The sequence below is a fragment of the Leucopleurus acutus genome (genome assembly GCF_964270905.1).
Source record: "Leucopleurus acutus genome assembly, chromosome: 3".
NCBI classification, from domain to species: Eukaryota; Metazoa; Chordata; class Mammalia; order Artiodactyla; family Delphinidae; genus Leucopleurus; species Leucopleurus acutus.
Window position 1 is genome coordinate 133178992 of NC_139145.1, and position 27769 is coordinate 133206760.

The following is a 27769-nucleotide window of genomic DNA, read 5'->3' on the forward strand; positions in this document are numbered from 1 at the left end:
ATTCTTAACCACTGCACCGCCAGGAAAGTCCCTCATTTGCATTCTTTTGCTGTGAGTTTCTCAGGGTCTAGAGCAGCGAGAAGTCAGAAAAGACTTCTGGAAGGAGGACATAACCCCTAAGACACTGAAGAAAGGTGATCAAGTTAAATGAAGAAAATGAAGAAGGTGATGATAGGCCAAGGGAACAGCATAAGCTCTTTCTTTGGCATGGAAGCAGGAAACAGTATACTGGAGGCTGGCCCAGGAACCATTAGCAAATTGGTAATGTGACAGCCAGGAGTTAGAGGTTATAGTAGAGATAAGGCTGGAGAAGTGAGTAAAGGTCAGGTGAAGGAGGATTTTTATGACATACAAAATGGGCTAAGGTGATAGGAAGGCATTGACAGACCTTCAAAGAATAAGATGGTCAGATTTTCAGCATTGTGCATGACGGATTTGAGGGTTTCGTTCTGGTTATTTATTGCTCCTTAACAAAACTTAGTGACTTAAAACAACAAACATTTTACTATATCTCACAATTTCGTGGGTCAGGAATTTGAGCAGGGCTCAGCAAGGAAATTCTTCTGCTCTCTGTAGCCCTGATTGGCATCACAGTAGTATTCACCTGGCAACTGATACAGTCTGGAAGTTTTAAGATGGCTTTATTTACATGCCTGGTGCCGGGACAGCTGGGCCACTGTCCCTCTCCATGTCACCTCAGCCCTCTCACATGGTCTATCAAGGTAGTACGACTTCTTACACGATAGCTCAGGGCTTCTAGAGACCAAGGCAAAAGCTCCTCTTAAGGGCTAGCCCCCCCAACTGGCATAGTGTCACTTTTTCTGTACTCTATTTAATAATCAGTGCAGCACTCAAGCCTACCCAAGTTAAAGAGCAGGGGAAATAGAACTCATCTTCCACAGAGGAGTATTAAAGAATTTGTGGCCATCTTTTTTTTTTTTTTTTTTTTTCGGTACGTGGGCTTCTCACTGTTGTGGCCTCTCCCGTTGCGGAGCACAGGCTCCGGACGCGCAGGCTCAGCGGCCATGGCTCACAGGCCCAGCCGCTCCACGGCATGTGGGATCTTCCCAGACCGGGGCACGAACCCGTGTCCCCTGCATCGGCAGGCGGACTCTCAACCACTGCGCCACCAGGGAAGCCCTGTGGCCATCTTTAATCCACCACAAGGTCCGAGGATGTAAGATTGGAGGTAGAGATAAGCACAGAGTTCTTACAATCCCCAGTTTCTGAAGTATTCATGCAGGAGCACTCCCAGAATGCTCTTACATAGAATGCTCTATGACTTTACTATAATTGCTGGTTTATTTCTCTCTCTCTTTCTCTCATTAGACTTTGAGGGAAGAACAACACATGAGTCTTGTTTAGATCCAAATCTCAGTGTCTGGCACATAGCTGATACTCAATAAATGTTTATGGAAAAAAAATTAACTGAATAAATTGGAATGGTTGAGATCCTCTTAATTCCTGGGTCTTCAGGACACCAGAGCAGCCTCCTGTTTGATATAATTTCCTTCACCAGATACAGATCTTCTTATTGACTTAAGAACTGCTTGATTTGAATGTGTAAAAATAACATTCATTATGAACATTTACATGGATAGCTTTGAACTTTTGCCTGCTGTATTAGTCTTCTGTGCTGCATAACTTAGCATCTTAAAACAACACACATTTATCTCAGTTTCTGTGGGTCAGGATTCTGAGTACAGCTTGACTGGATTCCCTGCTTTGGAGTAAAGACAGTCTTTTCCACAAGTGGTGTTGGGAAAGTTGGACAGCCGCATGTAAAGCAATGAAGTCAGAACACAGCCTTACACCATACACAAAAGTAAACTCAAAATGGCTTAAAGACTTAAATAAAAATATTACTGAAGAATAATATATATTCAGAAAAATGAGTATACTAAAAGAGTACAACTTGAAAATTTTTCACAAGCTGAACACAGCCATATAACTTGCATCTAGATCAAGAACCAGAACATGACCAGAATCTCAAAAAGCCCCTCCTCCTCCCTTCTAGTTATTGGAAGGCCACTTATAGTTATTGGTGACCATTATTCAGACTTATAATATCATAGTTTTATGACTATCATTTTAAAATTGAGAAGTTAGCAGAAACTTTACTCCATTGTATATTTTTGCTTCCTTTGTGGAAGATTAATTGACCATAGGTGTGTGGATTTATTTCTGGGCTATTCTGTTCCAGTTATCCATGTCTGTTTTTGTGCCAATACCACAATGTTTTTGATTACTGTAGTTTTGTATTCAGTAGTATTTTCGAAACGGAGTCATAATGTTGCTAAGTTTTGTTGCTATGAAATGAATTTTTCCTGTTTTCTAGCTTGGAAATTTGGTTACAACTTGATTTAAGTTCATATTTCATTCCAAACTTTTTATTTATTTATTTATTTTTTGCAGTACACGGGCCTCTCACTGTTGTGGCCTCTCCCGTTGTGGAGCACAGGCTCCGGATGCGCAGGCTCAGTGGCCACAGCTCACGGGCCCAGCCGCTCCGCGGCATGTGGGATCTTCCCGGACCGGGGCACGAACCCGTGTCCCCTGCATCGGCAGGCAGACTCTCAACCACTGCGCCACCAGGGAAGCCCCCAAACTTATTAAGTGGTTTATAATGTCCCTTAAGCTGCTTCATTTTTTTGAAACATATATTGAATTAATTACTTTTAATTCTGTTCAGTGAATTAGATGTTATTAGGTTACAAAGATTTTAACACACAGAAAAGCTGTCCCCAACTCTTTGAGTTAATATTTAATTCTTTAAATTTTCTAAGGTATTTTATGCTAATAATGAAAAATATAAAACTAGGGGACTGAACCTGGTAAAGGCAGGACCAAGAACTTAGGAGGAAATCTTTTAAAAGAATAAGATTGTTCTTCCTCTTAGAGGAAAAGAAGATACTCACAAATGATGGTCTTGGTTTTTCCAGGGAATAATGAAACAAGGTTCTGCACTAAGAATAAATGTTGGGATAGAGTTGCTAGTTCAAGAAAAAGGGAAATAGTTAGGAAATAACATTGAGAAGGTAAACATGGCTGAAGGTCAAGGGAATTAAAGACACTAGTGAGAGTGCAGCTAAAATGGTTGATAAAAGGGTTCTCAGAGTTTAGGAAGATAAAAGAAGGTGTGGGAAAAAACTGATAAACTAGGAGAACAAAGATTGGAGGTCACACTGAGGACAAACTACAGACTCAGTGGGAGTAAGTAAGAGAGGTAGAGGGTAGGTGGCTGTGGGTAGAGAGGGAAACTCACAAGCCAAAATTTTGCAGATGGAGTAATTTCATCTGATGACTGGCTTCAAGGTGTGGCTACATCTGTGGGTTCCTGATATGAGTGAAGCTGAAGATGACTGAAAAAGAGAAGAATGAGAAATTGCGAGGTCAGCGTGCTGAGTTGTTATCATGGATGCTGAAATCATTAGGTTAATGCAGGACAGGAGGATAATTCAAGGCTGACACAGAGTTTCAGAAACACAGCTGAGCACAGGCAAGGAAGTCAATGGCCATCCTGGTCAGGGTCAGATTTATGCAAATAGCAAGGCAGGCAGAGTTTGTCTTCGACATTTATCACCTTTGTTCTATAGCATTTTCCCCTAGCTTTGTTCATTTACACTTGAGTAACCTGTGTCCTCTTTTTGCCCTCTCACTGTACAGGTTCCCCCTCTGCTGCTGACACATCTAAAATCCCAAATAAGTCCCAAAGCACAAATGGAAAGTTCTCAATTGATATGTCACTTTTCCCCACTTATCTTTGCATTTTGATAGGGCGTGCTAATGACAAATCCTTATCCTGAAAGTGGTTGTTTCAGGACCAGTATCCTACAGAGGTATCTGGAGAGTCATCTAATTCCAGCCAAGGAGAGATGGGCTCTTGCTATCCTGAAAAATCTTTCTCCAATATTGATTCATTGGTTTTTTTATTTATTTTTGGCTGCGTTGGGTCTTCGTTGCTGCGTGCAGCCTTTCTCTAGTTGCAGCGAGCAGGGGCTACTCTTCATTGTGGTGCGCGGACTTCTCACTGGGTGGCTTCTCTTGTTGCAGAGCACAGGCTCTAGGTGCGCAGGCTTCAGTAGTTGTGGCAGGTATGCTCAGTAGTTGTGGCTTGTAGGCTCTAGAGCACAGGCTCAGTAGTTGTGGCGCACAGGCTTTGTTGTTCCACGGCATGTGGGATCTTCCCGGACCAGGGCTCGAACTCATGTCCCCTGCACTGGCAGGCAGATTCTTAACCACTGCACCACCAGCGAAGCCCTTGTTTCTTTGTTTTAACCTAGGACTTTAACCATTCTCCACAAAATGTGAGTTTCTTATGGGTTAGTGTTAGCCAATGCAAAGATATCCACAAAAGAACTCAGTCCTTTGCTTTCCTGACCAGTGCATAAGGCAGGCTAGTGTGCTGTGAGATATTGTTCCCCTCTATCTTCTCCCTATGCCAGAGAAGAATCATCATTTTCAATATACACTGCAATACGAAAAGGTCGAGAAAGCACATTCAATAATGGTAACAGCTGACATTTATTATGCACCTACTATGTGCCAAGCACTTCATGTATTTTAATTCATTTAACCCTCGAAGCAATCCTTTTAGGTTGGTACCATTATTCTCATTTGGTTGATGAAAAATCTGAGAAGACCTGCCCAAGATCATAGACATGGAAAGTAGCAATACCAGGATTCAAACCCAGGCACTTTGGAAACAGAAGGTACATTTAACCTCTACACATTGTCCCTAAATAAATGTCCAATAGATCTAAATAAAACTTTTAATTTAACAACTTTATTTTTATTTTTCAAAGTATAGTTGATTTACAATATTGTGTTAGTTTCAGGTGTACAGCAAAGTGATTCAGCTATATGTATTTCAGATATTTTCATTTATAGGTTATTACAAAATACTGAGTATAATTCCCTGTGCTATACAGTATGTCTTTGTTGGTTATCTATTGTATATACAGGTAGTAGTGTGTATATGTTAATCCCAAACTCCTAATTTATCTCCTCCCCAATTTAACTTTTTTTTTTTTTTGCGGTACGCGGGCCTCTCCCGTTGTGGAGCACAGGCTCCGGACGCGCAGGCTCAGCGGCCATGGCTCAAGGGCCCAGCCGCTCCGCGGCATGTGGGATCTTCCCGGACCGGGGCACGAACCCGTGTCCCCTGCATCGGCAGGAGGACTCTCAACCACAAGGGGCCACAAGGGAAGCCCCAATTTAACATTTTATAAGTTTGTTTTAAACACCTCCATAAATGGCAGAGCTACAATACAATCCAGTCACTCTCTACAGGTTAGATAACAGGATGACAGGGAGCAGCAAGAGTGGAACACAGTGGAGCTTTGTCTCTCCTGCAGCGCCAACCCCAAGCTTGCCTGGGACTCCCTTAGCACTAGGCACGTAGCAGGCCCACTTTTCTGTGCCTTTTAAAAATTATCTGATCAACTAAGAGATGATAATTTGGTCTGTGCTTTACTCTATCTGAATCCCCAATATAATGAAGAACCTTATAATTGTTAACTTATGGCTATAATTTGTTCAGGTCCATTAAACCATTATTGCCCTTCTATAGTCTGCCATTCTTCCACAAAAGGTTCTGGCCTTGGGCGTGCTTCTATACACACACACACGCGCGCGCTTATCTTCTAAGCTTCTCATCTTGCTTCGGAAAAAAACTGAATCAAAGTGAGCCTGAAGGTTCATTTTCCGGACCACGAGCGGGGAAGAAGGGGTTTTAACGAAATTGGTTTTTACTCCGTATTTCTGTCACAGATTGGGAGGTACAAACCGCAAGAAAAACTAGTTTCTTGGCATGTCACCAACTCTGGGGTTCATTGATCAATCACACCCAAACTCATTTACTAACTTAAATATATGTATCGTGGCAAGGTTCGTTTACATAAAACTTGGACCGAAGCCGCCACAATCTGCGGTAATCTCGTGTGGAGTCATGGCCACCGAGCCCTTCACTTTCCCTCAGGAGCTCCCACGCCTCCCCGGTCCCCCAAGGACACCCGGCTGTCCCTCGCGGCTCTGAGTACCCTGGGGAAGGCCTCGAAGGGAGGCCGAAGAGGCCACGGCAAGAAGGGAGGACGGCAGGCGCAGGCAGCACCCGGACTTCAGTTCACGACCCCGTTATTCCACGGAAAAATGGAACATTCTGCTCCTTCCGCCAGCAGAGGGGAGGTGGGGAGAATCCTTCGATCTCATCTGGGAGAGACGACGCGGACGCAGCGACCCGAATCCGGGACGCCGGGAACCGCGTTACGGGAATCGCAGCCGCTCGGAGGGCCTCCCCGTCGCCTTCGGGCAGCCGCTGAGCCAATGCCGACGCGCGTCGGGTCTCGCGGGCGCCAATCAGCTTACAGATCCCAAGTCCGGGGGCGGGGCGTTACGGAGCGCCGCGGGGCGGGGTCAGGGGGCGCGTCGCCCCGCCGCGGGAGGAGGGCCGCGTGCCGCGTCTGCGGGAAGGAGCCGGGAGTGACCCGAGGACGGGGCGAGGAGCCTACAGGCCCGCGGAGCCCCGTTGGGAACGCACGGACGCAGCTGAGCTGGGGCCCGCGGCTGCCGGCCGAAGGGCCCGGCCCAGCCTGGCGCCGAGGGGGACGTGCACTGCGGACACGCGGAGAAGCGAGTCACCGCGGCCTTTAGGTGAGGAGGGGCCGTGGTCGAGTTGAAGGGCCGTGTAGCGGGAGGGGGAGGGCTGCGTAGGGGCGGCCAGGGGACCTGGCACTCGAGGGGGCCACCCTTCTCCGGGAGAGGGGCGCCCCGACAGCGCGCGCCCCAAACTTCTTGTTATCCCAGCCTGGAAATCCCCACATTCCTTCCTCTCCCTGTTCCCACACCTCCGAATTTGATCTCCACAACTTTATCACGTAGATTTAAGTACAAGCCTCACTTCCAACACCACACACACACACACACACACACACGCCCTTCTGAACCATACCCCTTTTTGGTTACCAAATCCCCACTTTTTCCCCAGTCCTCTTTCCATCTCCCCTTAAATTCCACTAGTCCCGCACTTGACCCTTCATTTTCAACTCGGAGGTGAATTTTCTTTCCCCAAAGCCATCTTTTCATACTTAAATGGTAACGTTTCAACGTTGCTGAAAGTTACACCATACTTATATAATTTCCAAGCTAATGTCTCTTTTCTTCTTTTGATCGCTTACATGGCCTGGCCCTAATGAACCCCGCATACCACTGTATCGTAAAGGCGCCGAATTCTGTCTTTTTAAATTCTCTCACCCGCTCCCCCAAGTTTAAAGATGATTCCAAGTAGCAAGGTTCTGTTTTTCAGTATTTTTTCAAACTGAAAAAAATATCACAGCTTAAAAATAAGACCTGCCACTTTTGTTCTTTTCTTTTTTTCTTCAGAAGGAAACCCATTTCGGTTTAATTTGTGTAGTATTGGGCATTTCAGCGATTATACTGCTTTAAAATAATTATTTGTTAGAATGCCAGGATGAATATTCTAAAAGATTGGAGTGTTTGGTTTAGTCAGTGCTGTAAACAAACCCTTTAGACTGTGTGACTGCCAGCTTCAAGTTGGAACAACTCTTAATTTGAAATTACTCAGATCATCGTATGAGCTATTCGCCATTATCATAATTTCTTAAATTCATGTTAATTCCTATTTGGAAGTATTTTTTAACTGTAAGCTGGAATACTACAATGTTAGAACCAACTTGCTATTAAGTTAAATAGTGCTTTCCAAATCTTTCTCTTTGGGGACAATTTTGAACACTTGTTTTTAATCACAAGTGGAAGAAAAAATTTACAGGATGGAGAAAGTGTCAGAAAGGGAGGATGAATTTTGTAGTACAACTTTTCTTTCATCCCAATTCCATATTATTGACAACACTTGTTTAATTTTCTCATAGGTAATTTAGAATATTATAAATACACAGCTAATTTAATACATTTTCTTAGGTAATGAAAAATGTGTTCAGTTATTTACGAATTGCCGTGTTTTCAGTTTATTTAAAATTTTTTCAAGGGAATTTGCATTTCAGTTAAACGTTAGGGTGGATGTCGATTATCATATACCTGTAGGTGTTACAATACCCACTTTATAGAGAAGGAAATTGAAGCTCAGGGTCCCTGTGAAACCTAGATCTATGTAATTGCAAATCCTGTGCTCTCAATCAGTCACTGTGTCATGTTAACACATTTCTCATAGAGGATCCACTGCTACAATTTGGTTTGGGAACTTAAGAACTCCCCAGAACTCTTCTGTAGGGAGGGTTTTTTTCTCCCAGAAGCTATTTCAGAACAGCTTATTTTAATGGGAGTCAGAATTCCCTGGCGCTAATACATTTGCAGCTTGGCTCTTAGAGAAGCATGGAATGTTCTCACAGTCTTCTCCATTTCTTTGATTGCAGAGACATTTTGATCAGAGTTGAAGTTTCTACTGAGCTTTATTATTTTACATAACAAACACTAAGCACTTAGTACTTGCTGTAGGAATGGACAAAGATGCATGAGTCGTCCTTAGGACCTTCAAAGAGTTTACAGAAATTGGGTAGACATTTTGTGAAAAATGACAAGGATGCAAGGCAGTTTTCATTATATGCAGAGTGATACAGAAGATGCTATAGGTATTTAAATTAGGGAGTAACCATTTAAGAGTTGAAAGGATGAAAGGATTTAACAGAGGTCAGCCTTGAAACCTGGGTAAGATTTGGATAAAGGGAAAAATGAAAGGAGCCCATTCCAATAGAGGTATATGTGGAAAGGGTCATAAATAATCAAGGTATAGTAATTATAATAGTCAATATATGTATAATGCTTATTTTCTGTCAGTCACTGTTTTGAACACTCTGCTTATATTAATTCATTTAATCTTCATAACCTTATGAAGTAGATCTTACTATTCTCCTTTTATAAAGAAGGAAACCCAGGCATAGAGAGCTTAATTAACTCTCCCAGTGCCACACGGCTATTAAGTGGTAGATCCAGAATTTATACCTAGACAGCCTGGCTTCAGAATCTGAGCTCCTAAGGATGGTAAATATACTACCTCTTCATATAGTATACTTGAGTGACAGTTAACTAGAATAATATGGCCATTCCAGAAGGTCTTTTAAAACCCACTCTTAATTGTCCACTATGTGCTTCAGAGTATGTTAGATTCTCAGGATATCAAGACATATAAACAAAAATTACAATACAGTGTTATGAATCCTGTTAGGGAACTGTATACAAGTGCATTGGGAGCAAAGATGTTTGTGGGAGTTGGGGGGAATTCCACAGAAGAGATGATGTTTCATCTGAGATATAGACAGTGCAGAACAGTTTGGAGAAAGACATTCTAGAGCCAAGGAATAGCATTTGTAGAAGCCCAAACTCTGAAATAGTAAAGTGTGTTAGAGAAAGTCTAGTGGTTTGCTGTGACTTGAGCTTAAAGTCTGTAGGGGTAGCTGGTAGGGCATGATAAAAGGTAAGACCAAATTGTGTATGGCATGGTGAAGTCAAGTAAAATGAAGAGCTTAAATATTTGCTTTGCATTTGGGAAACTACAAAAATAATTTCAGCATGATCTGAGTAGAAACCAGATTGCTCGCTGTTTTCTCTAGAGCTTGAGGGCAAAATCTGAGTAGAGGGTTTTGGTTTTTTTTAGAATAGACTTAAATATTGAAGAAGATAGATTGGGCAGGCACACTGAAACCAAATTTTTAGGTTCTTAAATAGCTGAAATATTTGGCATTATTATTCACCCTTTTTAAAAAGCTTTTGAGGAAAAGAGTGACAAGTTTAAAGTATGCTTAGAGAGATTTCATCCATCAATAATAATGTTCAGAATGATTTGGAGGGAAAAAAGAGACTAGAAGCAGTTATAAGTATTGAGGTGAGCAGTGCCTAAATTAGGTTGGTCATGGTGGAGGGTAGAAAAGAAAAAACAAGTGGGAAGGATCATGAAGGAAGACTGAATAAGATTTGTAACTGAGAAAAGCTAGAATGTAATGGATAGGCAAGAGACAATGATGGACCCCATCGTGGTAGGAAATTCAAGAAGGGTGCGTGTTTTTAGATGGGGGGAAAAAAGCACTGTGATTTTTTTTTTTTAGGTACATGCATTTATGTATTTATGTGGGCATGAGTATGTGTATGTATATGTGTACGTTGTTTTTAGACCTGTTAAACTTATTTGAGTCAGAGACAGAATATCCAAGATGATGATACATAACTGAAATTAGAAGAAAGATCTCAGTCAGAATATTTGAAATTATTTTGTGTGAAGGTAGTAGTTGAAGTCATACATTTTTGAAGAAGTTGGTATTTTAAAAGAATAGTAGACGCCAAATACTTTTGGGTACATTCATAGCCAGAAGATAAAACCTAGCAGAGAATTCAGTAAAGTAAATAAAGGAAAGAATATAACCACATGATATGGTTACATAGAAACCAAGAGATATGAGAAATTCAGAAAGCAGAGGTGGTCAACAATGTGAAATGCTTCAGGAATGCTTGTGATATTGTCACAATGGCTACAATCTCTTTTTTATTCTATCTAGTATATCTTAGTGAGATTTAATGAGAAGTGTTAGCCAATTGACATGAGTAAGAAAGCTACATCTCTTGAAACGTGGCTATAGTATAGATTATTGTTTTAAAGCTGAATGTATACGTATCCATAGCAAGAGCTTCATTCCTTTCAGCACAATAAATCTGTTGCCCTGTTAAAATTTGAATATTCAGCCTCCAAATTTTCATTTGCTCTTGATCCAAATGAATCAGTTTCACCCTTTGCTCTAAGGTAGATTAGTTTTATCATTACTTCTGAATAATGCATTTCATACTGGTCTTCTGCACAATCTGTTTTTGTTTGGATGTTCTGTTGTATGTGTTCCCCTACGCACTCCCCCTAACACAAAGTGTTTCAGACAGCACAGCTCTGGTTTGTAGACTGGCATGCTCTGAGATTTTGCCATTGGTAATCTACAGTTATAGAGTCAAAGATGGTGTATAGTTCACGTGTATGCTACTCTCTCTGTCCAGAAAACCTTTACTCTTATTTCATGATGGGCTGTCCTGGACCCTGTCTGAATTGGGTATTCTTTTTACTCCTGTAGCACCCTGTACATATTCCACCTCTCTAAACTGAACTTCTTAAGGGCAAGAACTGTTTATTTGGCTTAAACTTTATTTGTAATGTTTTATTTCTTAAGCTATGGTGAGAACATGGATGGTCATCCAAGTACTCTTTAAACCTTTTCATAGATCTCAAACAGTCAAAGATAATTTGTAAAAGACCTGCTCTAACTATAAGGTCATAAGCATACTCTGTATTTTCTTCTAGTAGTCCTACAATTGTACTTTTACATTTATGTCCTTAATCAGTCTGGAGTGTATGTATCTGTGATGAAGTAGGGCTCTTTATTTTTTTGCTTGTGAAGACAGTTGTCACAATACTATTTATTAAATAGTCCTTTATTTCCCCAGTGATACCAGTAGCTTTTTTTTCCATAAGATATTAAATTCTTATATATACTTGGGTCTGTTTCTGTACTTTTTGTTTTGTACTTGATTTAATTTTCTATTCCTATGCCAATGCCATGTTTTAATTACTATAACTTGATAGTATATCTTAAGAGATGGTACATCAAGTATTCTGTTTTTTCTTTTTGAAAATTGGCTTTTGGCCATTTTCTAATATTTTATGTGAAATTTTAAATTGGTTTGTAAAGTAAACCACTTTGCAATTTAGATTAAAATTGTGTTGCATTGATATATAAATTTGTGAAGAACTGATATCTCTCCCTCTCTCTCCCTCTCTCCCTCCCTCTCTGTCTCTCTGTCTCTCTCTCTCTCTCTCTCTCTCTCTCTATATATATATATATATATTTGTTCCATGATATTTAAGTCTTACTAATGAACTTTTTAGTAAAGTTTTATAGTTTTCTCCATAAACTATTTGCATTGTTCTGATTTAATTGTTTTTCCTAGATATAGTTTAGTTTTTGATGCTATTGTCAATAGGATTTTTTTCTATTACATTTTCTAACTGGTTATTGCTGAGAGAGGGGTTTTTGGTGATCTTTTGTTCAGCTGTTATGTTAAACTCTCAGTGGTTCTAATAGTTTGTTATTTGATTCTTTTTGTTTTCATATCATCTACAAGTTTTTCTTTTTCCATTTTTGTATCTTGTTTTTTGTTTATTATATTTTTGTTTAAGCCTTCGAGAACAATGTTGAATAAGTGATGACATCAAGCATCTTGTTTGAATCCTGACCTTAATAGGAATGCCTCTAATTTTTATCTTTAAATATGATGTTTACTATAGGTTTCTGATAAAGTACTGTGGCAGCAACACCAAGAGCTGCACTGATAACAGCTGTTAGCATTTACTGAGTATGTAGTATGCAGCAGATGTATACTACACTGCACTAGGTGTATACTGACTTATTTAATCTTTTTTTTTTTAACATCTTTGTTGGAGTATAATTGCTTTACAATGGTGTGTTAGTTTCTGCTTTATAACAAAGTGAATCAGCTATACATATACATATATCCCCACATCTCCTCCCTCTTGTGTCTCCCTCCCACCCTCCCTATCCCACCCCTCTAGGTGGTCACAAAGCACCGAGCTGATCTCCCTATGCTATGGGGCTGCTTCCCACTAGCTATCTGTTTTACATTTGGTAGTGTATATATGTCCATGCCACTCTCTCGCTTTGTCCCAGCTTACCCTCTCCCCTCCCCTGACTTTTTTTTTTTTTTTTTGCGGTGCGCGGGCTTCTCACTGTTGTGGCCTCTCCCGTTGCGGAGCACAGGCTCCAGATGTGCAGGCTCAGTGGCCATGGCTCACGGGCCCAGCCACTCCACGGCATGTGGGATCTTCCCAGACTGGGGCTCGTACCCGTGTCCCCTGCATCGGCAGGCGGACTCTCAACAACTGCACCACCAGGGAAGCCCCCCTCTGCCTTATTTAATCTTGACAGAAGTCCTACGAAAGTAGGTCGTGGGGTTATCCTTATTTTACAGATAAGGAAAATGAAAATTAGGGATATTAAATAACTTGCCTAAGATGTTTTACAAAAAATAGAGGAGCTGGGATTGAATACAGGCAGTCTGATTACAGAGTCCGTCCTCTTATCTACTTCATGAATATAAAGATGGTCTCTTTCAGTCTAGTTTTTCTAATACTTTGTTGTTATTTAAAAATTGTAGCTGAACAGTTGTTGAATATTATCAGATGCTTTTCAAGCATCTAGTGGAATGATTGTGTTATTTTTGTCTTTAATCTATTAGAAAATATAGTGGATAACATTGGTATCTTTTCTCATGTTGAACCATACTTGTATTTTTAGGCAAAATACTTGTTAGTATTTATGGCTTTTTTTTTTCTTTTAAATACATTGCTAGAACAAATTTGCAAATGCTTTATTTAGGTTTTTTCACACCAATTCATAATAGTTTGACAATAGTTTTCTTGTGTAATCCTTGTTTGATTTGGTATCCAAATGACTCTGCAACTTCTGGCCGAAACGGGGAAACAAGGATAAGGTTTACCCTCATGTCTGAAACAACCATAAAACAGAAAAAATACATAAAACAGTGATAATCAAGACACTGGACACTGGATGATGAAAGGCAATGATCTTGTGAGATGGGAAACAAATGAGGTAGATCCTATGATTGAACTAGCGTACTACCTTGAGAGAGTTTCCAAACCATGTCAGAGGTTGGGGAAATCTAGGCTAAGCTCAGTGGATACTCTTTGAAGAGTACTGGAGAATACTGGAGAGAATACTGGAGAATCTTGAAACTCTTGAAACAACAGAATTCTTGAAAGCTTCAGAGTCCCCTTCAGTTATTTAGCTGAGTGCATGCATATAAAGAAACTACTGAGACTTCCCTGGCAGTCTAGTGATTGAGACTCCACACTTCCACTGCATCAGGTGTGGGTTCGATCCCTGTTCAGGGAACTAAGATCCCACATGCTATGAGGTGCAGCCAAAACAAAGCAAACAAAAAAACAACAACAAAAAAGAAACTGCTGAGAAAGAAGCTCATGAAAGGATTAGAGGTAACAGTGCTTAATGATTCCACAGGGTTAGTTAGGAATTGTGCCTGTCCTTACCAGCCAGATTGGAAACCATCTTGATTCATGAGACATTGGATAGAGTACACAGAAGGGTCTTGTGTCAGTAGTAGGGAATAATTAGTCCCAGAATAAGCACTGCTCCAATCCCACCCAATTTATCTTTAAAAGCAAGACCTGAAAGGATCAGATTGTTTTCAAGTAAGTTAACTTTGTCCTGGAACAGGACAGGATTCTGTGTTCAAGAATCTTTAATAGGAATACAGAAGTATCCAACACGCAACAAGGTAAAATTCACAGTGTCTGACATTTAATCAAAAATTACCAGGTATGCAAAGAAGCATGAAAATATATGTATTAGAGAAAATTCAGTTAATCAAAACTAACCGAAAGCTGACACATATTATAATTATCAAAGACACTAAAGCAGTTGCCATAACTGTGTTCTATATGTTCAAAAAGTAGAGTTATGGAAGATATGAAAAAGACCCAAATTAAACTGTGCTAGGTATGATTTTAGATACTAGAAATATAGCAAGGAGCAAAACATACAAAATTTCCTACTTCATCTGCTCACATTCTATTTTGGGGACACCAACAGTGTATTAGTTTCCTAGGGCTGCTATAACAGAGTACCACAAACTTAAAACAAATTTATTCTTTTAAGTTTCTGGAGACCAAAAGTCCTTCTGAGACTCTGGATAGAATCCTTTGCCTCTTCATAACTTCTGGTAGTAGCTGATAGTCCTTGACATACCTTGGCTTACAGCTGCATCATTCTAATCTCTGCCTCTGTTGTCACATGGCATTCTTCCTGTGTATTTCTGTCTCATAGCAGACACCAGTCATATAGTAGTAGGGCCCCACCCTACTCCAGTATGACATCTTTTTCTTTTTTTTTTTTAATAAATTTATTTATTTATTTATTTTTGGCTGCATTGGGTCTTTGTTGCTGTGCGCAGGCTTTCTCTAGTTGTTGTGAGCAGGGGTACTCTTCGTTGTGGTGCACGGGCTTCTCATTGGGGTGGCTTTTCTTGTTGTGGAGCACGGGCTCTACACGCGGGCTTCAGTAGTTGTGGCTTGTGGGCTCAGTAGTTGTGGAGCTCAGGCTCAGCAGTTGTGGCACACAGCCTTAGTTGCTCCACGGCATGTGGGATCTTCCCAGACCAGGGCTCAAACCTGTGTCCCCTGCATTGATAGGTGGATTCTTAACCACTGTGCCACCAGGGAAGCCCCCCAGTATGACATCTTAACATCTGATTACATCTGTAACAGATTTATTTCCAAACAGGGTCACATTTTGAGGTACTGGGGGTTAGGACTTCAACATATCTTTTGCGGGGACACAACTCAACCCATAACAGACTATAAGCAAAATAAGTTAATTAAATAGTATTTTAGAACAGGGATTGGCAAACAATGGTCTGCAGACTAAATCCAGCATGCATTCCCTTTTTATAAATAAAGTTTTATTGGAACTCAGCCATGCCAGTTTGTTTACACACTGTCACTGACTGCTTTTGCACTCCAAAAACAGAGTTTACTAGTTAGTTGCCACAGAGACCTGAAGGCCCACAAAGCCTAAAATATTTATTTGGCCCTTTACAAGAAATGTTTGCCAGCCTATTTTAGAAGGTTAAGTGCTAGTGAGAAAAAACAGGAAAGGGAGGATATGCAATATAGGCTAGTCAGAAAAGACTTGTATGAGAAGGTGAATTTGAGCAAAGACTACAAGGAATTAATCTTTATGTACTGACTTAGAAAGATGTCCAATACGTAGTGTTAAGGGAAAAAAAGTTACAGAACATTTTTGTGATCCCATTTTTGTAGACTGATAAAGTATATATTTATACAATATATAGTTATACACATAGAAACTTTTGTAAGATTATACACCAAATTGTTCACAGTTACCTTGATGGGATTATAGGGGATTTTCACGTGACATATTGTCAATTCCTGTTCATTTGAAAGTTTTAAAATAATTATGTATTTTCTTTGCATTTAAAAATATCCTTGTTATAGATTGAATTTCTTATATGTTATTAAATTATATCAAAGGTTTAACGTGTGTGAAACAATAGTGGGGGATTCAATTCCTTATCTGAGTTTGAAGTTATCTTGTTACATTTCAAAGAGGAATGACCTCTCCTTATGCTAGAATTTAACCTAGTACTGAGCAGATTTTAAAGTGAATTTTTACGTCTGTGTGCATATAATAATTTGGCAGTTGAGGAGTCAGTAGCCTTAACTTACTGCTAGTGTAAGACAAAAGGTATGATTTTGTGTAAGATTTGCTTTAACTGCTTTTGTCAGATTCAACAAAATGTTCCTTTCACATGTCTGTGACATACATGGATATCAAGGAGGTTTGGATTAAGCATGAGGGAGCCAATAATGTTTCCAAGCACGTAGCAAAACTACACTAGGATACTTGAATACTCTTATACAAGTGTTTATGGGAGTGCTTTATACTGAAACTCAGAAGATATCTAAAATGAGATGCTTTCTCAAAACCTGAAAGACCAGTAGGTGGCAGGAATTTAAGTACACATATAAAATATATTGTCAAAACCGTCTTTCTAAACAAGACTCTCCTCTCTACAGTGAGACCCAATGAAAAGAGTAAGAGTATGATATTTAGAAGCAGAAGACTTAGTTTCAAATCCCTGCTCTAGTTTCAGATCCCTGCTCTTTCACTTACTAATTTTGTGATTTGGGTAAGTACCTTACCCTGTCTGCATTTTTGTTTTTTCTTTTGTAAAGTTCCAATAATTAATCCCTGCCTTTCCAAACCCAAGAATGTACAATTCCAAGAGTGAACCCTAAAGTAAGCTAGAGATTTTAGGTGACTATAGTGTGTCAATGTAGGTTCATCCTTGGTGAAATGTACCATTCTGGTGAGAAGTGATGTTAATAATGCAAGAGGCTATACATGTGTGGGGACAGAGGGTCTGTGGGAAATCTCCTTACCGTCCTTTCAATTTTGTTGTAAACTTAAAACTACTAAAACTAAACTACTAAAACTAAAACTACTAAAACTACTAAAACTACTAAAACTACTAACTACTACTACTACTACTACTACTAACTACTACTAACTACTACTAACTAAAACTACTAAAACTAAACTAAAAAAAAAAAAAAAACTTTAAAAAAATAATAAAATAATGATCCCTACCCTATCCACCTGCTTCTCTAGGATATTAGGAGAATCAAGTGAAATAATTTACATGAAAGCAGTTTGTGTAATGTGAAATAGTATACAAGTATTAGTTATTATGAATTCATGATTAGTACTAATGGAATAGAACAGAGTTGGATAACTTTTTAAATAATTAATTTGATAATCAGTTAATGTAGGCATGACTGACTTTTTGCGAATTTATCCATAATAACACTACTGTGTATGACATGATGTAAAAGGTACCATATTTTTTTTGCGAATTTTTTTGCGAATTTATCCATAATAACACTACTGTGTATGACATGATGTAAAAGGTACCATATTGAAATTTCCCCATCCTGATCCCTGCTCAGCTTATTTATTCAACAAATATTACTTTGCCTTCTATTTGGCAGTCGTAATTCATCTACTATTCTATAGTTATAGTAGTACTGTTTCTATAGTAATAAAGTTTATACTGACAGTCTTCCTCACATGCAGTGTAAATCTAAATTTATTATTCTTTTTCATTCTATCCTAATTTTTTATCAAATTAAAAGGGAAAAACTCAAAAATCACAATCCATAGGAATAAAAATAATTTATAAAGGGTTAAACTATTAAATATTTATCAATTAAACTCCACTACTTTTTCTCCCACTTAAAACATCCATGGAAATTAAAGTAAGAATGAACAGCTATAAGGATAGCTTTGGATTTGTTCTAATTTTTTAGCTAAATCATCCATAAACTTTGTTACTTTAACATTAATAGTAGTGAATTATTTATGATGCACCTTATGCCTCCTTTCAACACATTACCATATTGAAACCACCATAGTTGAGGAATTGCTGCTGTAGAACAACTGCTCAGTTCTTGAAAAAATCCTTTCCTGTATCTGTGGTTAGTGGTCATGTTTTGGCTTCATAGAACCTTCCAAAATAACATGCAAATTTCAAGGAAAATCAATATATACAGTATGTGCTTATAATATATGCATAGAATATTCTGCAAGAGATGAGGAGAAAGGATAGTGCTAATAATAGAATTTTAAATTGATTATTTGCTGTCAACAGAATGAAAGGGGAAAATAAGCAGAGTACTATCAATTCAATCAATTTTAAAACAAGATAAGCCCCCAAATGAAGTGGAATGTATTGCATATAATATTTTAGATAGTATCAATACTATTGTGTCTCCATCTCTTAGGTTTGGACTATGATATCAAGTTCCTTAATAGATGTTCCTTTATCACATTTCAATGACAATCCTTTAAAAATTAGGAAACATTACTTTCTAACTGTTAAAATGCGAAACCTACCTTTGCCTGTTTTCCTTTTACTTGTGTTTCATGGCACTGCTCACATAAATCTAATTGCTTTGAAGTAATCAAATACTTTCATGGGACTTCTTGTTTCAGAGTTTTGTTATAAGACTATAGTACATAAATAGAAAGATTGCCAGTTTTCAGAACTATAAAGAAACCTCTCTACAGTGTGAACAAGGTACTTGGTAAGGTAGGTGGTCAGGATGACATGACCACATACCACTCTACCAACATGCTCAGATATTTCTCTGTTCTGTTGTTTTGATGAACAGTTGAATGATGTGGTAGATTTTTCGACTCTGGGACTATTTAAAGTTGGGAAGTAAGGAATAAAATAGGTGGAGGAAAATGCATCCTGCACCTTAGTTCTTTTATAGCTTTACCTGAGACAGTCTAAGCAATTCATTATCAAATTATTTTGTTATAGAGTGACTGTTACCTGGTTAGGGAGTATAAAAGTATTTATATTTTGTAAAATAATACTATGTTTCAAGTGTAGTACTATGAAGCCCTCATCAAGAAGTTAGTAGTTTTATCTTGGAGAGATACACATTAAGTACTTTTTATTTAAATTATATTTATTTTCTATTTTCTAAGTACTGAAGCCACAGGGTACAACATTGGAAAAGGTATAAAGAGCACACTGTAGAATCTCTCTCCCACTCTAGTGTCTCAAACAGCCAGTATTTGAATTTTTATCCTTCTAGAGATGTTTTATGCACATATAAGGAAATGAGTATATGTTTTGCCTTTTCTGTTGTGTTTTTGCCCATAAATAACAAATACACTGTTGTGTACTGTAGCAATGTATTTTAGATATGATTCTATATCTGTACATTTTTTTAATGACTACGTGTATACTGTGTTTGGATATGCCATAATTTACCTAGTCCCTTATTCATGAACATTTAGGTTGCTTCAGCCTTTTACTATTAAAAAGAATGCTGTAGGGCTTCCCTGGTGGCGCAGTGGTTGAGAGTCCGCCTGCCGATGCAGGGGACACGGGTTCGTGCCCCGGTCCGGGAAGATCCCACATGCCGCGGAGCGGCTGGGCCCGTGAGCCATGGCCGCTGAGCCTGCGTGTCCGGAGCCTGTGCTCCGCAACGGGAGAGGCCACAACAGTGAGAGGCCCACATACCGCAAAAGAAAAAAAAAAAAAAGAATGCTGTAGTGAATAACCTTGTACATGTGTTGTTTTGCTCATATTCATAGGATAACATACTAGAAGTAGAATCATTAGATTGAAACGTACATGTACTTTAATTTTGACTGATAGTGCAAAATTGGCCATACACCTTGTCTGGGTAGGGTTTTTGTTTTTAATTGAGGTCTCATTTACAAACAATAAAATTCATAGTTTTAGGTGTACAATTTGATGGGAAGGTTATGCCAGTTTATAACTGGCAGTGTATGAGAATGCCTTTATGTCATATTCTCATAACACTGTTGGTAACTTTTTAGTTTTTATATTTTTGCCAGTATTCAAGGTGAGAATGATATTGCAGTAGTTTTGTTTGTTTTATTATTTTTACTAACTACGACTTACATACAATAAAGTTCACAAATCATAAGTGTACGGCTCATGTTCAGTATCCCAGAATGCTCCCTTCTGTCCTCCCACCACCTTCCCTCCAAAAGAGAACCACTGTTCTGACCTATCCCCATAGATTAAGTTAGCCTGTTTTTGAACTTCATATAATTGTCAGTGTCAATGCTGAGGCTTATCATGTGCTTTTAACTTGGTAAAGAACTGCCACATTGTTTTCCAAAGTGTATCATCTTGCATTCCTATCTGGGTTGTTTTAATTTGTATCTCACTATGAGTGAGGTTGAAAGTATCATTTCATATGTTGGAGTTACTTGTATTTCCTTCTCTATAAACTGCCTGTTCAGCTCATCTTGCCTGTTTTCTTCTAAAAAGGCAAGATGAGGTGTTGGAATTTTTTTAGTGATTTGTAGGCATTCTTCATATGTCAGGAGATATTTTTGGTCAGGCTATGAATTACAAAAAACTCTTTCCCCCATTTTGTCGATTATCTTTTGAAGTTGCTAATGCTGGGTTTTGCCATGTAGAATTTTGTCTCTCTGAAGCTCTCAGTCTCACAGAGTATTTACTAATAGTGCAAGACTTCATAATACGGAAACAGAATTGCTCTTTTAATTAACCTTAAAGTATAAATTGTTTCCCAGTAATATTTTATGTAGCCATAACTTTAGTGGGAATAAAGAAAAATATTCTGAAGACTTCAACTTGTTTTCTGCATTCTCATAAGAATTTTACCACCTTTTAGAAAACAGCTATACAGTGGAAACAAAAGAGCTTTAGAAATTGTGTCTGAATTTATTATGTGTGGTAAGAGTAAAAATATTTAAAATAATATTACATGTGTCTTTTACAGAAATATCTATGCAAGATGTTGACATTGCAAACTTGGATAGTGCAAGCCTTGTTTATTTTCCTCACCACTGAATCTGTAGGTAAGGTTCATGAAATATCCTACCTCCCAACCCCACAAATTAGGTTTGTGTATTTTTGTATAATTACATAACTAAACTCATGTTGAATAATTAATTATGCTTATATATTTATTCTTTCTAGGATCATTATTGAGAGAATGATGTTGTCTTAAAAATGAATTTAAGAAGTAAAAAATACTCTTGATAAATTATAATTTGTATAATTTGAGTTGAAACACTCAATTACTCAGTAATCTTAAATCCTGTTTAGCTATACTAACAGTAACTTTAACGTAGAGAAGGAAAAAAGGGTTTATTTTGTTTGTTTTTATAAATAAAGAAATAGGAAATTTGTTAACTTTTAGCACTTCACTCCAAAGGTGTCACTGAGCAGCAGTGTGATTGTGATAACAGAAAAAAGAGGTCACCTAGAGCAATACTGCTCATACTAGACCACAGCCTGTCTGAGAACTGGTTGTTTTTGGTCCACAATGAGATGAGTACAGAAATTAAGAATAAATGTTTAGAAACTCTTTTAACAATTTGACATAGCCGTGACATCCAAGCATGTGATCAGTGGACTTGTCCCATTGAACATTAATATAAAACAAAAGTATAAGTTTGTGAAAGATTGGGAGAAGAAAACCTAAACTGATCCTTCACCACAGATAGTTTGAGAAGCACTGCTCTAAGTCAAACCCTCTTCAAGTTCAAGAATGCAGCCTCTTTTTAAACAGTTGAAATGATACAAACCTTATGTTGAAATTTTTCCTTATTTAAGTCTTTCCTTAGTCTTGAACCCAAATTTTCTTCCTTGTAACTTTTTCTCATTAATCCTAGAAATCCTTCTATAGTAGGCCCACATTCCTTTCCCATGTTCAACTCTTCAAGTATTGAAGGACTGCTTTCCTGTGTCTGTAACCCCTCTCTTCCCCAAACTAAATTTACCTAATTATTCTTTTATAGGACTTGGCTTCCAATCTATATGTGCTGATTACCCTCCTGACTCTTCTCTTAGTTTCCCATAGCACATTTAAAATATAATACCATCCCACCTCTCCTACTTACCAACTATGAAACTTTAGCCATTCACTTAATCTGTGTCTCAGTTTCCTGATCTGTAAGATGGGGATAATAACGGTCCCTAACTCCTAGGGTTATTGTGAGAATTAAATGAGTTAATACACAGAAGGCATTTGAGCAGTGCCTGGCCCACAGTAAGAATTATAAAAAGGATAGTAATAATATATTATTATTTTATATATTTATTATTTTATTATTATTATTGAATAAAATGCACTTAAGAAAAAAATAAATGTATCAGAATTAGACATGGTCTGAATATAGTGATTTTATTACTTACTTTGATCTGAACATCATTTTTATTAAAGCAACATAGTTTTTTGCCCACTAAGATACACCATAGTTTCATGTTAAGCTACCTACCAGTCAGTGAAAATTCTCACATCTTTTTTTTTTTAACTTGATTTATTTTTGGCTGCATTGGGTGTTTGTCGCTGCACGCGGGCTTTCTCTAGTTGCAGCAAGCGGGGGCTACTCTTCGTTGCGGTGCGTGGGCTTCTCATTGCGGTGGCTTCTCTTGTTGCGGAGCACCGGCTCTAGGCACACAGGCTTCAGTAGCTGTGGCACACAGGCTCAGTAGCTGTGGCTCACAGGCTCTAGAGCACAGGCTCAGTAGTTGTGGTGCACGGGCTTAGTTGCTCCACAGCATGTGGGATCTTCCCGGACCAGGGCTCGAACCCGTGTCCCCTGCGTTGGCAGGCGGATTCTTAACCACTGCACCATCAGGGAAGCCCTCTCAGATCATTTTCACATGAGTTACCTTTTAAGCCATTTCTCCCTCATATATTTATTTCTTATCAACCTAATTAGGAGATAATTTTCTCTCTTGCAAAATCCATTAGCCTATCAGTCTAATCTTTCAACATAATTTTGAATCCTAATGTTATCATCCAAATTGTTGGCAATCCATTATAGTCTTGTCCCTTGCTGATTTGATAAATATGTGTGTGTGTCTCTCTCTCTGTCTCTCTCTCTGTTTTTCCCCAAGTTGTTGATAAAAATGTTGAAAATAACAGGACTACATTATCTATTACTGCCACACAGATTACTCTAAAACTTCATGCCTTAAAATGACATTACTTATTATTTCTCATGGTTTATGTGGGTCAGGAATACAGACAGGCACAGTCAGACTGATTCTTTGCTCTGATATCTGGGGCCTCAGCTAAAATATTCAAAGATTGGGGGCTGGAATCATCTGAAGGCTCATTTACTTATATGTCTGATATTGATGCTGGCTGTAGACTGAGGGCTTTGCTGGGGCGCTTGGCCAGAACACCACACGTGGTCTCCACGTGCCCTTGGCTTCCTTGCATGTGGCTGGGTTCCAAGGGCAAATGTCCCAAGAGGAAAAGAGAGCTAGTCAGAAGTTGTATTTTTTTGATGATCTAGCCTTGGAAGTCACTTAGCACACTCTGTTGGCTGGAGCAGGCATAAGCACCCTTACAGATCTGAGGACAGGAGGGGAATACAGACCCCATTCTTTGTAGAAGGAGTATCAGTCACTTTGTAAGCTGAGCATGTTCAATGGGATACATATATAGGTATGACCTTCGTTGGAAAATACAGTCTGCCCCAAGGACTGAGGGCAGGCACTTCAGCTTACTACTTAAGTCTCCCTCTCATTGACATTTTTAGTCAGTGATTTTTTTATGTATGAGTTATTAACCAATTAAAAATCTATTAGTTTGAAGCTATGAAATTTCTGTTTTGTAGATCAAGAATAGCTAAATATCAGCAGTTTCATAATGTTCATTCTAATATCTGTTTTGTTTTTGTTTTTTTTATAAATTTATTTATTTTATTTTTGACCTCATTGGATCTTCATTGCTGCGCGCGGGCTTTCTCTAGTTGCAGCGAGTGGGGGCTACTCTTCATTGCGGTGCATGGGCTTCTCATTGTGGTGGCTTCTCTTGTTGTGGAGCACGGGCTCTAAGGTGCACGGGCTTCAGTAGTTGTGGCGCATGGGCTCTAGAGCGCAGGCTTAGTAGTTGTGTCACATGGGCTTAGTTGCTCCACGACATGTGGGATCTTCCCGGACTAGGGCTCGAACCTGTGTCCCTTGCAGTGGCAGGCAGATTCTTAACCACTGCGCCACCAGGAAAGCCCCTAATATCTGTTATAGTATATTCTAATCCACAGTTCTTCATCTTGTCTACATGAATATCCCAACTAACTTTATTAAATACCTTTATTTAAATTAAAATACTCTTTTTAAAATTTGATCTCAAGTAGCCTAGTAGTCCTATAAAAATGAGTTTAGTTTGGTATGGGGTGGTTTTAGTGAGCCTGTGTTTCACTTTGAAAACTGGAACATTTGCCCATTTCTAGTATTTCTCTTATTCTATGTGATTAAAAATTGTTATTTAGTCTCTGGTTATGTCTTAACGTTCTTTAGTACTCTGAAGTATATATTTCATAGGTACTGTTCCCTCTAAATATTATAGAGAAATTAAAACAGGAATGATTTTACCAAGGAATAAAGTAAGGTCAAGGGAGTTTTAAGGACTGGCTCAGTATCACAAGGTAACTTATTAGTATGCCACAGATAGAAATTTAGAGTAGTTTGTGCACTGGGACTTGCCATAGACATGTATAAATAATGGCAAGGTCATGTAAATAGGCCACATCATAGGTTTTGAAACAAAGAAATAAACATTCTGACTCTGGGCCTTATGGGTTTTATGAGAGATATGGAATAAGAAGATAATTGTTTAGCTTTTTAAAGTAGTTTTATCCTTTGTGCAGTCTAACTTGGGACCAAGTTGGGAATTGAAAGAATCTGCCTGGTACTTGAGGTTGACTCGGTAAAAGTATCTCAGTGTTCTTTATAAAATAAAGGGTTGAAGTAAATGATCTCCAAGGTTTTTCTCAGTTTCGTAATTCTCTGATTCTGTATGTCTTCTGCCTTAACCGCTAGAACCAGTCACCTCTAAGAGACCCTTCCAGACCCCATCAATGTGACTAGATTACTTGTGTCTGGAGAGTAGTAGTAATGATGATAGGCTACCATTTATTGGAGGCCTGTTGAATACCAGGCATTGTAGTAGGTTCTTTACATAACTAATTTCTAATCTCAAAAATCTTTTCAAGATAGCCATTATTAGGGAGGGTGGGGGGGAGGGAGACGCAAGAGGGAAGAGATATGAGAACATATGTGTATGTATAACTGATTCACTTTGTTATAAAGCAGAAACTAACACGCCATTGTAAAGCAATTTACTCCAATAAAGATGTTAAAAATAAATAAATAAAAATAAATTTAAAAAAAAAGATAGCATTATTAACTTCATTTTCCAAGTGAAGAAATTGAAGCTCAGATAGAACTTCAAATCCCATTGGTAAATGGCATTCACCAGAGAAAGCTGCCTTAAGTTTCTAGACAGTGAGAATAGAGAAAGAGAATAGAATCATGCCAAATATTTGAGAATTTTATTTTGATCGTACTAGATAGCCATTAAATAATTTAAAATAGGGAAATGGCATATTCATTTTTGAACAGTAACTCTGGCAGCTGTATGTAAGATAAACTAGAAGGAGATCAGACTGTGGTATAATATGATGGCCTAAGCACCAGCAGCCAAAATAGGGTTGATGAGAAGAGGTTGATATACATACTAAGAATACAGAAGACTCAGGGGAGGAGGCTAATTAGAGAGAGGGGACTACAAGGTTATCCGGCCTAGATGGCTGGATGGGAATGGTGTTGTTAGCAGAGGTAGAGAAATAAGAATAAGAAAGAATAAATTTGGAAGGGACTATGATGCATATAGCTTTAGACATGTTCATTTTGAAGTACTTACAGAATATCTCAGGTGGATGTCTTATAAGCCATTGAAAACTTAGGAAGTTAGAGCCAGAGACAGGGGTTTAGATGTCATCAACATGGAGTAGGTGATAGATGAAGCATATGGTTGTATTTTATTTTTTTATACAACTTAATTTTTTGTTTTTTAATATGAGATTTTATCCCATATACTTACTGTGAAAACCAATGTATTTGGCCATCTTATTCTAGTCTTTCTGTTTTTTACTGCTCCCTTGCTCTTTCCTTTTTGTCTGATTTTGATACATGAACAATGTAGACTATCTTTCCATACCCCCATTCGCACCTCCAAAGGAATTCAGGACTGGCGAAGAGCAGAGACCACTGCCTGTCTTCTGGAGAGTCTAATTTAGACACTGGGTCTGAATCGAGAAACAGGATTGGGGGCAGAGCAAATATGAATCATGCTGCAGGCAAACTGTTTCCTAAACAAAGTTAAAATATTATAAAAAGGGCTGAAGATTGCATAGGTTTTTTTTTTTAAATCCAGCTCCATCTGCCATATAATTTGTATATTTCTTTACAAATTTAGACATTAAGTTCTGATCATATTAAATTTCACAGTGTTTCTTCTTTTTTTGTGTCTTTAGAGATATTTTAATGAAGATTGAGGAACTGCATTGATACAGAATATCATTTTGTACCAGAAAAGTTCAGTCCATTTTTATATTTTCTGTTACTGTTCCTTTTCAGGAGAACTTCTAGATCCATGTGGTCATATCCACCCTGAATCTTCAGTTGTACAACTTGGTTCTAATTTCACAGCAGTTTGTGTGCTAAAGGAAAAATGTATGGATTATTTTCATGTGAATGCTAATTACATTTTCTGGAAAACAAACCATGTTATTGTTCCTTTTGAACAATATACTGTCATAAACAGAACAGCATCTAGTGTCACATTTACAGATATATCTTTATTAAATATTCAACTCACTTGCAACATTCGTACATTTGGACAAATTGATCAGAATGTTTATGGAATCAGAATAATTTCAGGCCGTAAGTGTTTTACTTTTTTCTCATTTCAGACTTTGTCATGACTGTTGAATTACAACTTTAATGTCTGTTGTCTATTGGTCTTTATGAAATGCAGAAACTGTCAGCTCAGTGAGTTTTGGACTTTTTTTAATGAGCTTAGAAGTAGAACTGCATTTGCATTACAAATATACAAAAAACCTAAAGAGTAACACAAGTTTTATATTTTTCCTGAAAGCCAAGTATCTGTCAGTTTTCTGGAAAATTATTTGGACATTAGACACCCCCAAAAAATGTTGAATTGAAATCTGTGACTGTATTCATAGTAAGTTTCAATTTCCCTTAGTTGCTGAGAAAGTGCAGTGTAAAGCAACTACCTGAAGAAGGTGAATAAATACTGGAGAGAGTCCTTCTTCCGTGTTGAGGCAAATAAGTAAACTTAGTATGATCCAAGAATGGATTACCAAATTTGTGGATCACCTAAAACTATAATTTTGGCATTTGCTTTTCCTCCAGCAGAGTTTGGGAAGGCAATAGGGAGAGAAATATAAATGAATCATTTTTGCTTCTATTTAATTGCCTCTTCCTAACATTCAAATATTATTTTAAAATACATTTAATGGAGAAGTCAGTTGATAATGTCCAGCTATAAATGAAAGTTGATTTTGTGTAGAAAATTAATTTGAAACATACCTATTGATGATAATTATGATAGAAAATGTATGTTACTATCTAAAAGATTTGAATTTAAATAGAAAAGAAATTAATTTTTTAATCACCAGTCTTTCATTATGTCCTTTTTTCTTGGGTTTGTTTTATTCTATCTAATTTAGGTTGTTTTAAATGTCTAGAGTAGTATATAAATTGCATGTTATTTGTGAATATA

At 38.1% G+C, this 27769-nt stretch overlaps 1 protein-coding gene across 1 annotated transcript in view; it reads left to right on the forward strand.

Annotated features, from left to right (window-relative positions):
• Positions 1-6455: 6455 nt before the first annotated feature.
• The window catches only part of IL6ST (interleukin 6 cytokine family signal transducer), a 49491-nt gene continuing 28177 nt past the window's right edge, over positions 6456-27769 (forward strand). The window contains exons 1-3 of the mRNA XM_082836078.1: positions 6456-6651; positions 20942-21020; positions 26602-26907. Coding sequence (XP_082692204.1) covers positions 20957-21020; positions 26602-26907 — 370 coding nt within the window. The 5' untranslated portion in view covers positions 6456-6651; positions 20942-20956. The remainder of the gene's footprint in view (positions 6652-20941; positions 21021-26601; positions 26908-27769) is intronic.